At 40.2% G+C, this 16,453-nt stretch overlaps 1 protein-coding gene across 1 annotated transcript; it reads right to left on the reverse strand.

Moving 5' to 3' along the window:
• Positions 1 to 561: 561 nt before the first annotated feature.
• Positions 562 to 16,434, reverse strand: LOC138325860 (ran guanine nucleotide release factor-like). The gene is made up of 7 exons (XM_069271827.1): positions 16,223 to 16,434; positions 14,122 to 14,242; positions 13,820 to 13,933; positions 11,944 to 12,045; positions 10,433 to 10,585; positions 6,470 to 7,294; positions 562 to 678 (listed from the first exon to the last, which is right to left on the reverse strand). The coding sequence occupies exons 2-6, from the start codon at positions 14,208 to 14,210 to the stop codon at positions 7,177 to 7,179; spliced, it is 576 nt and encodes a 191-aa protein (XP_069127928.1). The 5' UTR covers positions 14,211 to 14,242; positions 16,223 to 16,434; the 3' UTR covers positions 562 to 678; positions 6,470 to 7,176.
• Positions 16,435 to 16,453: the final 19 nt, after the last annotated feature.

Genomic DNA, 16,453 nt, shown 5'->3' on the forward strand with positions numbered 1-16,453 from the left:
TTCTGTGTACCAAATTTTATCAAATCTGTCAAGTAGTTTAGGAGAAGTTTGCATGACAAAGTTGTGTCTACAGACAGACGAACTGAAGGACAGACAGACAACCTGATTCTGATTCCAGTATACCCCATAACTATGTTGTGTGGGGGGTGGGGATGGGGTTAAAAATAACAATAAATGTACATGTAAAAATAAATGCATATAGGATGCTTTCCTCCTCCTCCTTAAGAAACATTTGACACCATAGTGCAATGACAGATGACAATGAGAGCTTTCTCTGATTTTCCTTTCATTCCCTCTTCCTACACACAGTTTAAAATGCTGCAAGAAACTTCAATTGTCAAAGTCCATGATGTCTGCCAATTGGCACCATTATGCAATATTCACTACTGTGTATCTATTGAGGATTATGGCATATGAAACTTGAGAAAGATCTCTCTCCATAACTTTGAGAAAGTGCAATAAAAAACATTTATGGATGCATGGATGGACTAGAAATAAAAGTTAACTTGATTATATAGCCAGCCATGATTATCTGATCATAAACAACCTAAAGTTTGTGTCTATTTCAAAACTACTTTATTTCAATGTGTAGGGTACAATGAACGAGTTAATGCGATTTCATGTAAACATGTATATCAGCCAAGACAGTGTCTGTAATAATCAGTCCCACAAAGTCACCTAGGGATGTCACGGTTCATGTTTTTTCAGCTCGGTTCGGTTTCAACTTTTTTTGATCGGTTTTCGGTTTTTTCGGTTCGGTTCAGGCAAATCTCAATTACACTTTTAAAGTCTATTTTCTATCAAAAGCAAGTTCTGCTTTAGATTTAAAGATGGTATATCACTTAAACAAATGTGGTTTTTTTTCTTTATCAAGATTTCACTTCTAATTAAAAACATATAATTTATTGCGCCCTGAAAAATAATCCACAGCACTATATCCTATATACATTGAAGTTCTAAAAGTGCATGCAGCAAAGAAATTCATTAATTATTCTATATCATTTTGTGTCTTAATTAGACATATAACACGATTAAATACCAATTTTTGTTCAAATATTGAGTATCATTTATGATCTCTCAGCAGTGGAACATCTTTAAACAAGAGGCCCAGAGGGCCTGTATCGCTCACCTGGTTTGTAATGCCAAGTAATGTTCTGAATACAGGTTCATTGTTTCTTTTCTGAAGGAATTTTAATATTAACCTCTAAATCCCCTATTGGGCCCCACCCCTCCCGCCCCCAGGGGGTCAGAGCCAAAATTTATACAAGTTCTGTTCCCCTTCCCCCAAGGATGTTTATGGCCAAATTTGGTCACAATCCAAGCAAAACTCTAGGACAAGAAGTGATTTAAAGGATTTACCTCTATTTCCCCTATTGGGCCCCACCCGTCCTGCCCTCGGGGGGCCAGAGTCAAAATTTATACAAGTTCTGTTCCCCTTCCCCCAAGGATGTTTGTGGCCAAATTTGGTTACAATCCATGCAGAACTCTATGACTAGTAGCGATTTAAAGGATTTACCTCTATTTCCCCTATTGGGCCCCGCCCCTCCTGCCCCCGGGGGGTCAGAGCCAAAATTTATACAAGGTCTGTTCCCCCTCCCCCAAGGATGTTTGTGGCCAAATTTGGTTACATTCCATTCAGAACTCTATGACTAGTAGCGATTTAAAGGATTTACCTCTATTACCCCTATTGGGCCCCGCCCCTCCTGCCCCCGGGGGACCAGAGCCAAAATTTATACAAGTTCTGTTCCCCTTCCCCCAAGGATGTTTATGGCCGAATTTGGTTACAATTCATGTAGAACTCTATTACAAGTAGCGATATAAAGGATTTACCTCTATTTCCCCTATTGGGCCCCGCCCCTTCTGCCCCCGGGGGACCAGAGCCAAAATTTAAACAAGTTCTGTTCCCCTTCCCCCAAGGATGTTTATGGCCGAATTTGGTTACAATTCATGTAGAACTCTATTACAAGTAGCGATATAAAGGATTTACCTCTATTTCCCCTATTGGGCCCCGCCCCTTCTGCCCCCGGGGGACCAGAGCCAAAATTTAAACAAGTTCTGTTCCCCTTCCCCAAAGGATGTTTGTGGCCAAATTTGGTTACATTCCATTCAGAGCTCTATGACGAGAAGCGATTTAAAGGATTTACCTTTATTACCCCTATTGGGCCCCGCCCCTCCTGCCCCCGGGGGGTCAGAGCCAAAATTTATACAAGTTCTGTTCCCCTTCCCCCAAGGATGTTTGTGGCCAAATTTAGTTACATTCCATTCAGAACTCTATGACAAGTAGCAATTTAAAGGATTTACCTCTATTTCCCCTATTGGGCCCCTCCCCTCCTGACCCCGGGGATCAGAGCCAAAATTTATACAAGTTCTGTTCCCCTTCCCCCAAGGATGTTTGTGGCCAAATTTAGTTACATTCAATTCAGAACTCTATGACTAGTAGCGATTTATAGGATTTACCTCTATTTCCCCTATTGGGCCCCGCCCCTCCTGCCCTCGGGGGACCAGAGCCAAAATTTATACAAGTTCTGTTCCCCTTACCCCAAGGATGTTTGTGGCCAAATTTGGTTACATTCCATTCAGAACTCTATGACTAGTAGCGATTTAAAGGATTTACCTCTATTTCCCCTATTGGGCCCCGCCCCTCCTGCCCCCAGAGGACCAGAGTCAAAATTTATACAAGTTCTGTTCCCCTTCCCCCAAGGATGTTTGTGGCCAAATTTGGTTACAATTCATGTAGAACTCTATGACAAGTAGCGATTTAAAGGATTTACCTCTATTTCCCCTATTGGGCCCCGCCCCTCCTGCCCCCAGGGGACCAGAGCCAAAATTTATACAAGTTCTGTTCCCCTTCCCCAAAGGATGTTTGTGGCCAAATTTGGTTACATTCCATTCAGAGCTCTATGACAAGTAGCGATTTAAAGGATTTACCTCTATTACCCCTATTGGGCCCCGCCCCTCCTGCCCCCGGGGGATCAGAGCCAAAATTTATACAAGTTCTGTTCCCCTTCCCCCAAGGATGTTTGGCTAATTTTGGTTACAATCCATGCAGAACTCTAGGACAAGTAGCGATTTAAAGGATTTACATCTATTTCCCCTATTGGGCCCCGCCCCTCCTGCCCCCAGGGGACCAGAGCCAAAATTTATACAAGTTCTGTTCCCCTTCCCCAAAGGATGTTTGTGGCCAAATTTGGTTACATTCCATTCAGAGCTCTATGACAAGTAGCGATTTAAAGGATTTACCTCTATTACCCCTATTGGGCCCCGCCCCTCCTGCCCCTGGGGGACCAGAGCCAAAATTTATACAAGTTCTGTTCCCCTTCCCCCAAGGATGTTTGTGGCTAATTTTGGTTACAATCCATGCAGAACTCTAGGACAAGTAGCGATTTAAAGGATTTACATCTATTTCCCCTATTGGGCCCCGCCCCTCCTGCCCCGGGGGACCAGAGCCAAAATTTATACAAGTTCTGTTCCCCTTCCCCCAAGGATGTTTGTGGCCAAATTTGGTTACATTCCATGCAGAACTCTATGACAAGTAGCGATTTAAAGGATTTACCTCTATTACCCCTATTGGGCCCCGCCCCTCCTGCCCCGGGGGGACCAGAGCCAAAATTTATACAAGTTCTGTTTCCCCTCCCCCAAGGATGTTTGTGGCCAAATTTGGTTACAATCCATGCAGAACTCTATGACAAGTAGCGATTTAAAGGATTTACCTCTATTACCCCTATTGGGCCCCGCCCCTCCTGCCCCGGGGGGCAGAGCCAAAATTTATACAAGTTCTGTTCCCCTTCCCCAAAGGATGCTTGTGGCCAAATTTGGTTACATTCCATTCAGAACTCTATGACTAGTAGCGATTTAAAGGATTTACCTCTATTACCCCTATTGGGCCCCGCATCTCCTGCCCCCAGGGGACCAGAGCCAAAATTTATACAAGTTCTGTTCCCCTTCCCCAAGGATGTTTGTGGCCAAATTTGGTTACATTCCATTCAGAACTCTATGACAAGTAGCGATTTAAAGGATTTACCTCTATTTCCCCTATTGGGCCCCGCCCTCCTGCCCCCGGGGGACCAGAGCCAAAATTTATACAAGTTCTGTTCCCCTTCCCCCAAGGATGTTTGTGGCCAAATTTGGTTACAATTCATGTAGAACTCTATGACAAGTAGCGATTTAAAGGATTTACCTCTATTTCCCCTATTGGGCCCCGCCCCTTCTGCCCCCGGGGGACCAGAGCCAAAATTTAAACAAGTTCTGTTCCCCTTCCCCAAAGGATGTTTGTGGCCAAATTTGGTTACATTCCATTCAGAGCTCTATGACAAGTAGCGATTTAAAGGATTTACCTCTATTACCCCTATTGGGCCCCGCCCCTCCTGCCCCCGGGGGGTCAGAGCCAAAATTTATACAAGTTCTGTTCCCCTTCCCCCAAGGATGTTCGTGGCCAAATTTGGTTACAATTCATGTAGAGCTCTAGGACAAGTAGAGATTTAAAGGATTTACCTCTATTTCCCCTATTGGGCCCCGCCCCTCCTGCCCCCGGGGGGTCAGAGCCAAAATTTATACAAGTTCTGTTCCCCTTCCCCCAAGGATGTTTGTGGCCAAATTTAGTTACATTCGATTCAGAACTCTATGACAAGTAGCGATTTATAGGATTTACCTCTATTTCCCCTATTGGGCCCCGCCCCTCCTGCCCTCGGGGGACCAGAGCCAAATTTTATACAAGTTCTGTTCCCCTTACCCCAAGGATGTTTGTGGCCAAATTTGGTTACATTCCATTCAGAACTCTATGACTAGTAGCGATTTAAAGGATTTACCTCTATTTCCCCTATTGGGCCCCGCCCCTCCTGCCCCCAGAGGACTAGAGTCAAAATTTATACAAGGTGGTCTGTTCCCCTTCCCCCAAGGATGTTTGTGGCCAAATTTGGTTACAATTCATGAAGAACTCTATGACAAGTAGCGATTTAAAGGATTTACCTCTATTTCCCCTATTGGGCCCCGCCCCTCCTGCCCCCAGGGGACCAGAGCCAAAATTTATACAAGTTCTGTTCCCCTTCCTCAAAGGATGTTTGTGGCCAAATTTGGTTACATTCCATTCAGAGCTCTATGACAAGTAGCGATTTAAAGGATTTACCTCTATTACCCCTATTGGGCCCCGCCCCTCCTGCCCCTGGGGGATCAGAGCCAAAATTTATACAAGTTCTGTTCCCCTTCCCCCAAGGATGTTTGTGGCTAATTTTGGTTACAATCCATGCAGAACTCTAGGACAAGTAGCGATTTAAAGGATTTACATCTATTACCCCTATTGGGCCCCGCCCCTCCTACCCCTGGGGGACCAGAGCCAAAATTTATACAAGTTCTGTTTCCCCTCCCCCAAGGATGTTTGTGGTCAAATTTGGTTACAATCCATGCAGAACTCTAGGACAAGTAGCGATTTATAGGATTTACCTCTATTTCCCCTATTGGGCCCTGCCCCTCCTGCCCCGGGGGGGGGGGGACAGAGCCAAAATTTATACAAGTTCTGTTCCCCCTCCCCCAAGGATGTTTGTGGCCAAATTTGGTTACAATCCATGCAGAACTCTATGACTAGTAGCGATTTAAAGGAAATGTTGACGGACGGACGGACGGACGGACGACGGACGGACGGACGGACGACGGACGCCGCGCCATGACATAAGCTCACCGGCCCTTCGGGCCAGGTGAGCTAAAAACATAATTGAACATTTTCTTATCTTTTTAACTCTTTCAGTACTATTGACACATTAATCAGTCACAGAGAGATATATGTCCTCGTATCCTTTATGATAATTATTTCGTCACTAAAACTTTTCTCGTATCCTTCATGACGCATTATTATGTGATGATTGACATGTGAAAATTTTACCGCAAATCAATACATCGGTATTATCTCAGAAAAAGTGTTTAAAAAGTAGTATGCATTGGAATTATAATAAAGATAAACATTATTACGTACCAGGTGCATGTTCAATCGTAAAATGGTTTAATTCACGGAATATTGGCCGACGGAAACGCGATTGTTTACAATCGGCAACACAATGGCGGCTTGATTTAGCTGCCGATATTCTGCGGGATTAATGTTATCGGAAAAATACATAATAAAAAATTATCAATTATAAAATATCAAACATTTAGTGAAATATATCATTTAGATATTATGTATGTGAAAAATCATGTCCGCAGACAGCAAAAAACGATCTTCTGAATGACTGAACTTGCACACGTGTTACACATATATGTCGGTCAACAGGTGTATTTCTCGGGATTCTGACAAACAACTTCGCCGTATTTTCAATGAAATAATCTGCAATACAGTTTATACACGTAAATTACAGGTATTATAGGACAGTTATTTTTTTAATGAACCGAACCGAAACTTAGAATTATCGTACCGAACCGAACCGTACGGTTGAATTTTTCGGTTAACCGTATTTTCGGTTAACCGTGACACTCCTAAAGTCACCACTGTTTGTATTTGTCCCTCTGTATTATGACACTGCACGGAGGTGTCTTCTGGGTATATCATGTTCCACAAAAGCAGTCCAGGTCGTTCACGTATACATGTATGGTAAAATCCTTTTAACATGATCTTGCTCACGGTCCCTCAAAAGATTCCTCACAATGTGGGATGACCTTCTGTTCCTGTCAATGGTTGATCATGCTCCTCACCCGTAGTCAATTTCAACAAAATTGAAATAGGATTGAACAACAATGCCTATATACTGGTGATGCAAGTTCTCACCTCAAGAGAAGTACTGATCAGTCATAATCCGTCTGACAAGCTATAGCTCACAAACATTCATAAGTGTCATCAGCTTGTTGTCTTACAAAACAAGGTCATGGGTAGGTTCTGTCCCTTGAGTAGCCCTGTCGATAGCGTCCCTCTTGCACTCTCTAGCTTTCTCTCTGAAGCTCTCTAGTCGTAAGGCATATACGTAACGTAGGTCCGTCTCTCAAAAGTCTCTGGGGCCCTAGGTAGATAACCTAACATTGTAGTTGGAGCTCAGAGTATGGAGATAACTGTGTGAATTGTGGCCCCACCACTTTGTGTAGTACAACATGTCCAACCTTTCTCTAGGTTTACCCAGAATGCCCTGTAGGTATGACCAAATGACATGATGGATTCCCAATCGTCATGGTTGGATTATTCTACTGTGACAGGTTGGATCATTATACTCCAAAAAGTCCCGTGTCATTGATGGTCAAGGATGTGAGGAGCTGCTGGAAATCTGTCACAGTCCAACGATCATCATTGGTGGGAACAGACTGGTTACTGCTGCTCTGGGAGCTGGAAACAATATCATCGTAATATCATGTATATATATAGAAATATAATTTTCTGTTGGTGACAGAAGAAACTGGCAGGAGTAAAACTTGATTGAATTCTTTTCTGTTCTTTTTCGCAAAATAGAAGTAGGAAATCCAACGAACTGGAATCTAATTAGTATGCTGTACACATACAATAATGAATATTTTTACAAACAAGAGGCCCAAGAGGCCTTGACGGTCACCTGAGTGCTGCTACAGAAAGAGCATTGCAAAGTTGGTTCGAATCTATAAAAAATATTTACGAATTAAAATAAACTTTAAAGTTGAACTTTTGTACTAGAATTTTTATTTTTTGTTTTTCATTTTGATAGTTAGTGTATTATGTTACCAAACCTTATGCTTACAATTCCAATTTGCTTTACTAACGTTAATCAACAAAACCAAACTAGAAGTCTGTCAGTGTCAGTGATTTTATAAATTTCACTTTTTAATCTATGGAGAGTATTTGGTTCCATCAAATCTGTGAATTCAGAAGAAGATTTTAGCCATTTTAGCCATTTTGACCCATTTTGGCCCCACCCTCTGGTCCCTGGGGGTCAGCCAGGACCAATATGGATATGGTGTTAAAATGCTATTTCAGGCTAATAATTCTAATAAAGTTTGACTCATTTCCTATTAAAACTAAGCAAATAATGTTCATAAATGTGTTTTTCCTATATAGACTATAGTAAATTTGACCCCCTCCCTTCAGTCAAATCGCACCAGTAGAACTTGAGAAGAAGTTCAAAATGTGGTTTCAAGATGGCAGCTGTGGGGGCCATCTTGGATTTCGGATCGACCCTAAAAATAAAAACACTTTGTCGGGACCATGTTAGGATCATTTCATGCAAGTTTCAGCCAAATCGCACCGGTAGAACTTGAGAAGAAGTTAAAAATGTGTTTTCAAGATGGCAGCTGTGGCGGCCATCTTGGATTTCGGATCGACCCGAAAAATAAGAACACTTTGTTGGGACCATGTCAGGATCATTTTAGGCAAGTTTCAGCCAAATCACACTGGTAGAACTTGAGAAGAAGGTCAAAATGTGAAAAGTTAACGCACGGCGCACGGCGGATGACGGCGGATGAAACACGACGACTAACTTTAATTTTCTGATACTGATATATACATGCTGTATATCATTGTATCGTTTTAGCAACTCAACCTTCTGTTTTCATTATAGAAAGAGGAAATTCCTAACAATATTTATTCTAAAACATCATTCAAGTAAGAGCATTTCAATCAAAAGGAAGTGTTTAAAGCATCTGTGTCACCTAGATGGATTAGAAATATCTTTTCATAACTAAGAATACAAATTGACAGAAATTAATCAACACAGACGATGAACCAAATCAAATATTTTTATAAACAAGAGGCCCAAGAGGCCTTGACGGTCACCTGAGTGCTGCTACAGAAAGAGCATTGCAAAGTTGGTTCGAATCTATAAAAAATATTTACGAATTAAAATAAACTTTAAAGTTGAACTTTTGTACTAGAATTTTTATTTTTTGTTTTTCATTTTGATAGTTAGTGTATTATGTTACCAAACCTTATGCTTACAATTCCAATTTGCTTTACTAACGTTAATCAACAAAACCAAACTAGAAGTCTGTCAGTGTCAGTGATTTTATAAATTTCACTTTTTAATCTATGGAGAGTATTTGGTTCCATCAAATCTGTGAATTCAGAAGAAGATTTTAGCCATTTTAGCCATTTTGACCCATTTTGGCCCCACCCTCTGGTCCCTGGGGGTCAGCCAGGACCAATATGGATATGGTGTTAAAATGCTATTTCAGGCTAATAATTCTAATAAAGTTTGACTCATTTCCTATTAAAACTAAGCAAATAATGTTCATAAATGTGTTTTTCCTATATAGACTATAGTAAATTTGACCCCCTCCCCAGGGGAAAATCTGAGATCCCAGGGCCATGAAATTCACAATTTTTGTAAAGGGCCTTTAGACCTTCCAATCTATGAAGAGTATCTGGTTCCATCAAATCAGTGAATTCAGAAGATTTTTGAGGTTTTAGCCTATTTGACCCTTTTTGGCCCGCCCTTAAGGCCCCTGGGGGTCGGCCAGGACCAATATGGATATGACGATAAAATGCTATCTCAGGCTAATAATTCTAACCCAGGTTGACTAATTTCCTATTAAAAATAAGCAGATAACATTCATAAATGTGTTTTTCCTATATAAACTATAGTAAACTTGACCCCCTCCCCAGGGGGAAACATGAGACCCCAGGTTCATATAATTCACAATTTTTGTAAAGGACCTAAGACCTTTCCATCTATGAAGAGTATTTGATTCTACCAGTTCTAGAATTTCAGAAGAAGATTTTTGAAGTTTTAGCTTATTTGACTCCTTTTGGCCCCACCCCTAAGGCCCTTGGGAGTCAGTCATGGAAAATTTGTTATTAGGATTCAATGGCCATTTCATAGGGATGATTCTGACAACATTTGACTCATTTCCTTTTACAAATGACAAAATAATGCTTAAAAATGTGTTTTCCCTAATATAAACTATAGTAAACTTAACCCCCTCCCCAAGGGGAAACCTGAGATCCCAGGGTCATATAATTCACAATTTTTGTAAAGGACCTTTAGACATTTCTATCTGTGAAGAGTATTTGATTCCATCACATCTGTGAGTGGAGAAGAAGATTTTTGAAATTATAGTCAATTTGACCCCTTTTGGCCCCTCCCAGAGCCCCCAGGGGGGTGGGGACCATATAATTCACAATTTTGATTGGCCTTATGCCTTAGAAGGTTTGTGTACAATCTCATTGAATTTGCTTCAGCGGTTTTTGAACAGAAGTCGAAAATGTAAATTGTTTACGTACATACGACGAATGACGCACGACGACGAACAATCAAAGGCGATTAGAATAGGTCACTTGAGACTTCGTCTCAGGTGACCTAAAAATTCTATGTTTTAATCAAATAACTAGTTTGTAGCTTTCTTCAATTTTGAAAGAATAATTCTTAATGCAAACCATAAGCACTCTTAATATCACGTTTCCTTTTGTCATCAATATTTATTTTGACAAATCCTGTAACGAATAAAACTTGTTGAATTAAACAAAAATATTTGTTTCTGAATCATATAAACCACTTACCTGATCATAACTGGATCATTGAATGTCACGAGGATGTCTGTGGTGAAATCTGGGATACGGAACAATCCCATGTGGATGTTCACTGTATTCTTGGAATCTTCCTTGAATTTTGAGACCTTATGTTGTCCCAGAACGTAGCGGGCACTTTTACATCTGCAAAAAAGTTGCTTGATATAAATTGCATGAATGACCATCTTTCAAACTATTTTTTCTTCCATAAGCAGATGTAACTTACAAATAACAAGAGGCCCAAGGGCCTTAACGGTCATCTGACTACCTTGGCAATAATCATATAGGAAATTAATTTGATATAGTGTCATAGTAGCCATCTTCAATTTGGGATCAACCAGAGATGTGACAACACTTTGTCGGGACCATGTCAGATTCATCTCGTGCAAGTTTCAGCGAAATCGCACCGTTAGAACTTGAGAAGAAGTTCAAAATGTATTTTCAAGATGGCGGCTGTGGCGGCCATCTTGGATTTCAGATCAACCCGAAAAATAACAACACTTTGTCCGGACCTTGTCAGGATCATTTCATGCAAGTTTCAGTCAAATCGCACCAGTAGAACTTGAGAAGAAGTTCAAAATGTGGTTTCAAGATGGCAGCTGTGGGGGCCATCTTGGATTTCGGATCGACCCGAAAAATAAAAACACTTTGTCGGGACCATGTTAGGATCATTTCATGCAAGTTTCAGCCAAATCGCACCGGTAGAACTTGAGAAGAAGTTAAAAATGTGTTTTCAAGATGGCAGCTGTGGCGGCCATCTTGGATTTCGGATCGACCCGAAAAATAAGAACACTTTGTTGGGACCATGTCAGGATCATTTTAGGCAAGTTTCAGCCAAATCACACTGGTAGAACTTGAGAAGAAGGTCAAAATGTGAAAAGTTAACGCACGGCGCACGGCGGATGACGGCGGATGAAACACGACGACTAACTTTAATTTTCTGATACTGATATATACATGCTGTATATCATTGTATCGTTTTAACAACTCAACCTACTGTTTTCATTATAGAAAGAGGAAATTCCAAACAATATTTATTCTAAAACATTATTCAAGTAAGAGCATTTCAATCAAAAGGAAGTGTTTAAAGCATCTGTGTCACCTAGATGGATTAGAAATATCTTTTCATAACTAAGAATACAAATTGACAGAAATTAATCAACACAGACGATGAACCAAATCAAATGTTTGGTAGGTTTTTGCCAGGTTATAGAATGTTTTATCAAAATGGTTTTTTATTGTCACAATATTGACTGAATTTGAAAAATGAGGTTCAGTATATCGTCAATACGTATTGAGTATTGTTTCAGTGTATTTTCAATATGTATCGTATCGTTTTAGACCTTCTAATACCCAGCCCTAAGCTGAACTCCATAAAAAATCTGTTTATCATTTCACTGATTCCAACAAATTTTTTATGTCAAGAACACTCAAATCATATCCTCAGGAAAGTTGAAGATTTCCAGCCCATTGGAATTGTTTGCCAGCCCAGGCTAACTTACTGTGACATGGCTAGTTTGTGAGTGGGCATCTCGGCTGCCTCAAGAATCATATGGTCACCTTCATTGACATCATTGTCCCGTACCAAGTCCTCGTAATGTGTCCTATAACAAACGATAAATCATTGTCTCATGAGATAAAAAACCAAAATGTACCTAAAATACATAGCTAACAATGTGGGTAAGACACAGTGTCTATGAATGAAGGTGGTAATACCTACCAAAAGAATTTTGAATCATATTTAAATTTTTATCTTGATCTATCTTTTTTGTATCAAATTACCTTCCCATAATAATGCTTATTATAAGAAAGAGATTTTTACAGGTTCTTCAATCAACATCATTCTTCAATTGATGGGTGCATGCACAGTGTAGATAGTAGCAAATCAATTAAAATTATATACACATAATGGCTTCATCTACTCTATACTTCAACTAGCCAGTATGTAGTTATATGTATATAGTATAACATCAAAACCAACCCTCAATAATCTGAATTCCTTTGTATTCCAGCATAATTGTATGGCATTTTCCTTCTTAAAGTATTAGTTAAAGTAAAACCTATATAATCATTACACCTGGCTACACTGGACAAATATATTCCCGGTGACATCCCATTTAGACAAGTTACACTGTAGTACAGATATTTGCTTCCCGAATCTATAACTTCTTATGGCATAGAAATAACAAGAGATCCCACAGGGATCTTGGCGCCCACCAAAGTAATAAAGTATGATCTACGTCTGACAATGGAAAGAGGGATCTTTTCTCTGCTTTTCAAACTTTTTCAAACATACAACATATATGAAATATGAAACAGATCACTTCATTACTTTTTTAGAAATAGCAGTAACAAACTTCAACTATCAAAATCAAAAATGGCTACCTGTCGGCCATCTTGTTGACCGATTGGTCCTAAAATGCAATATGCACAACTAAGGTCCTAGGGGAACATACATATAAAATTTGAGAGAGATCGCTTCAGTACTTTCTGAGAAATAGCGGTAACAAACTTCAATTGTCAAAATCCAAGATGGCTGCCTGGCGGCCATCTTGTTGACCGATCTGTCCCAAAATGCAATATGCACAACTAGGGCCCTAGGGGAACCTACATATAAAATTTGAGAGAGATCCCTTTAGTACTTTCTGAGAAATAGCGGTAACAAACTTTAACTATCAAAATCAAAGATGGAGGCCTGGCGGCCATCTTGTTCACCGATCGGTCCCAAAATGCAATATGCACAACTAGGGCCCTAGAGGGACCGCAGAATCAAACCAAAAATAGATTCCTGGAAATCCCCTTTTGGGCACAAGATTTCATAGAGAGGTGAATGTTTCGGAGCCTGCTGATTGGGTATTCAGGGCGCATCAGTTTCAAATGCTTAATGTGTGGGTAGGGCAATACATGTAGATGTAAAATATGTAAAGAAATTTTAAAATTCTGTCAAGTGTGTGTCTGACAGGGGGAGGTAATCAATATTGGAATTTCATGAATATTTTGGTCAATTTTTGGTGCGGAATTCAACATAAGATGGAACCCCCGACATAAAAGTTTAGCAAGATGGTAGATCTTTATTTCTTTTTATTCACAGGTATGCCAGATGCCATTCTTCAAAATTAGAGACAGGTGACCAGACTTGAAAACTCCATTTAACCTGGACAGTGGCAAACGTTAATATATCGTATATAGCGAAATCATTTGGTTCTGCGGTCTCTAGAGGAACCTACATATGAAATTTGAGAAAGATCCCTTCAGCCCTTTCGGAGAAATAGCGGTAACAAGAAATGTTAACGGACGGAAGGACGGACGGACGACGGACCACGGACGAAAAGCGATTTGAATAGCCCACCATTTGATGATGGTGGGCTAAAACCTTACTTGAGAGCGACATCATCAGCCTCCTGAACATATTCCAGAATCTCTACAATAATACTCTGATCTGTACTGGAGTGGGTGAAAACCTCCTGGTGGTCTGGAATCTCCCGGAAATTACTACAGAACAATTAAATTACAGATACATCAGACAATCATATGGATAAGTGATGAAGTCAGCAAATTCTCTCATTTTTCAAAGAATATCTGTTTTATATCTTTAGGAAGAACATTGATGATTCAAGTAGATTTTCTGAACAACACATTTTGAGACTTTTGACTTCTTTTTTTCTTTATTTTTTATTCACCTCATATCTTGAGCTTGTGGAGGAAACAAAGCTGACATGGCTCCACCAAACAGATCTGTAGTTGGCTGGGTCTGGTCCATGGCCGACATACTTCAGGTTTCTCTGGGACACAGAACTGTAACTATAATGTACAATTTATTAGGACCACAATAAATGTGAGTACACATGTATCTGTAAAACAGGCAAGGAAAATAGAAGTCCTAATTAACCCAAAAGGACTCACAGCTATAGGTCACTTTGTCTGAACAACCTGATCACATCATATTACAAATGTATATACAATGTTAACCTCACCAGCAAGGTTGCTTAATTGTGATCACTGGGGAGTGTAAATTTAACCGCTTTAAAACTAATTTCGTTAAAAGAAACAGGTTTGTTTTGCTCCTGAGCGAGTTCCATTTTAAAGTGTTTGAAATATCTACTGTCAGACCTAGCTAGTCTGTCTGTGGTCTGAATGAGGTCGACATGTTATGATTACCTGGATATCATGCCTATGTATACGTGGATACTATGTTTACATGAAGCGTACCTACAGTCTAAACCTTGTGCACTCTTGTGTCTATGTCAATAGTTTAAACATAATGCACACCAATACATTATGTATGTCTAACTGTAGTCTAAACATACAATGTAGTTCACACCATGTGCTAGAAATGTAGCAACTGCAGCTAGACTATCATGAACATTTTGTAACACTGGGCCATGGTACCCGTAATGTACATGTACTAGGCCAGTCGGGCTCGAACCCGTGAACCGAGCTTATTGGTCTGTTGCTCAACCGACTGGGCGCTATGTAGCTATAAAGGGAAATTCCCGAGCTAGTCTTTGCTTTCTGACTTACAGACGTTTGTAACAACCACGCGCCCGTTCACGTCTAACTTCGTGCACAATGTCACACACGTGTAAATGCCATGTGCCATAGCCTTTATATCTTATACCATAGGCGATGAATTTGAATAGATTCACATACATTTAAGATTCTTATTAATTTTGGGAGTATTATCTCACTTTATTGTATCCGATACTCATAGCGATATATTCTGCATGCGAAACAAGTAAGGTATCTACAGCATACGTACCCGTACCCAAGCTCAAACTGCATGTTTAAAAGCGTGTGGCTAAACATATAATGCGTATCTCAATAACAACACTGAAGTTTGATCTCCTATAGAAAACCATTGAACCGTTACATGACTGCATGTACCCGTGTGAAAGGTGTTCAGGTAAATGCCCGTGGCTATGATCTGGCAGCCGTCGTTATGACAGCACACTCAGTGTCAAGTGATTGTGTGTATTGTACACATGACTGTAGCTGGCCTTGGATTTTCTCGGCACGTGGCGACAACAAATTGTCTGGATTATTGCGGGAATTTATTAACAAAAATGACATTCCGTTCCCAAAATGGAGTTCCGGATTCGGAATACGAATTTCTGGACTAGTGAGTATAAATAACGTTACGGAAATCCGTTCCCTGACATTTCCGTTCGGATTGTGAGTTTTACGGACTGCCGGCGTCCGGATTATCGCGGGTCCACTGTATAGGTATAGCAGACGACTCCTCACTCTATGCTTTCTCTCCAATCTGATTAAAATACAGATCCCCATTATACACTACGTTATGTACACTACGTCCATAACGTAGTGTATAATGGGGATCTGTATTTTAATCAGATTGCTTTCTCTCCACACTTTGCTCTTCCTACTCCATTTCCTATCTTTTCGCCTGCCCAGAAACGATTACGTCACGGCACGTAAAACGCTTCAATTCATTCAGCAAGAAGCTGGAAGGCGACTGTATCATTAGGTATAGTATCAAATGTACACTATTAACTACTAAAACCAGCTATAATTTTAACTAAAGATTGATCTACAATGTACATGCTTTTCTGTACGTACAATCTGAGCTGTTACAGGTATCCGACCAAAACATTTTACATTTGTATTCTAACAATTGTTGTACTTATATGCATATCTCTAATAAAATGTTTCAGTACAGATACATCACAATTAAGCACAGGGTCTACAAACATATACGTGAACAGTAGATGACAATATAAAATTTGATGCTACAAACAGACAAATGTACACTATGTATGGTACCTGACTTAATTATGGATTGACTTCGGTTTCCAAACACACGATCTCCGTGTCACTCGTGTCTCATAGTGATCTCATATAAAACTGACTCTGTATGATTGGAAAAACGGGAATCAACCGGTCCTGGGTAGCTAAATCTTGATTAGGCCTATTCGGTTCCAAGCGGATTCCTTTCTGGAAAACGTGGTGCAATATTTTGTAAAATCCGTGTGTAAAACGCGCTTAATTTCAAAG

The sequence above is a fragment of the Argopecten irradians genome, chromosome 6, assembly GCF_041381155.1.
Source record: "Argopecten irradians isolate NY chromosome 6, Ai_NY, whole genome shotgun sequence".
NCBI classification, from domain to species: domain Eukaryota; kingdom Metazoa; phylum Mollusca; class Bivalvia; order Pectinida; family Pectinidae; genus Argopecten; species Argopecten irradians.

Bases quoted from the DNA above. Each gene is read 5' to 3' on its own strand.
- LOC138325860 (XM_069271827.1), bottom strand. From the start codon at position 14,210: ATGTCGGCCATGGACCAGACCCAGCCAACTACAGATCTGTTTGGTGGA. The intron at 13,934-14,121 runs GTGAATAAAAAA...ATTGTTCTGTAG, and splicing joins CCACAAGCTCAAGATATGAG to TAATTTCCGGGAGATTCCAG. The intron at 12,046-13,819 runs GTAAGGTTTTAG...CGTTTGTTATAG, and splicing joins GCTGATGATGTCGCTCTCAA to GACACATTACGAGGACTTGG.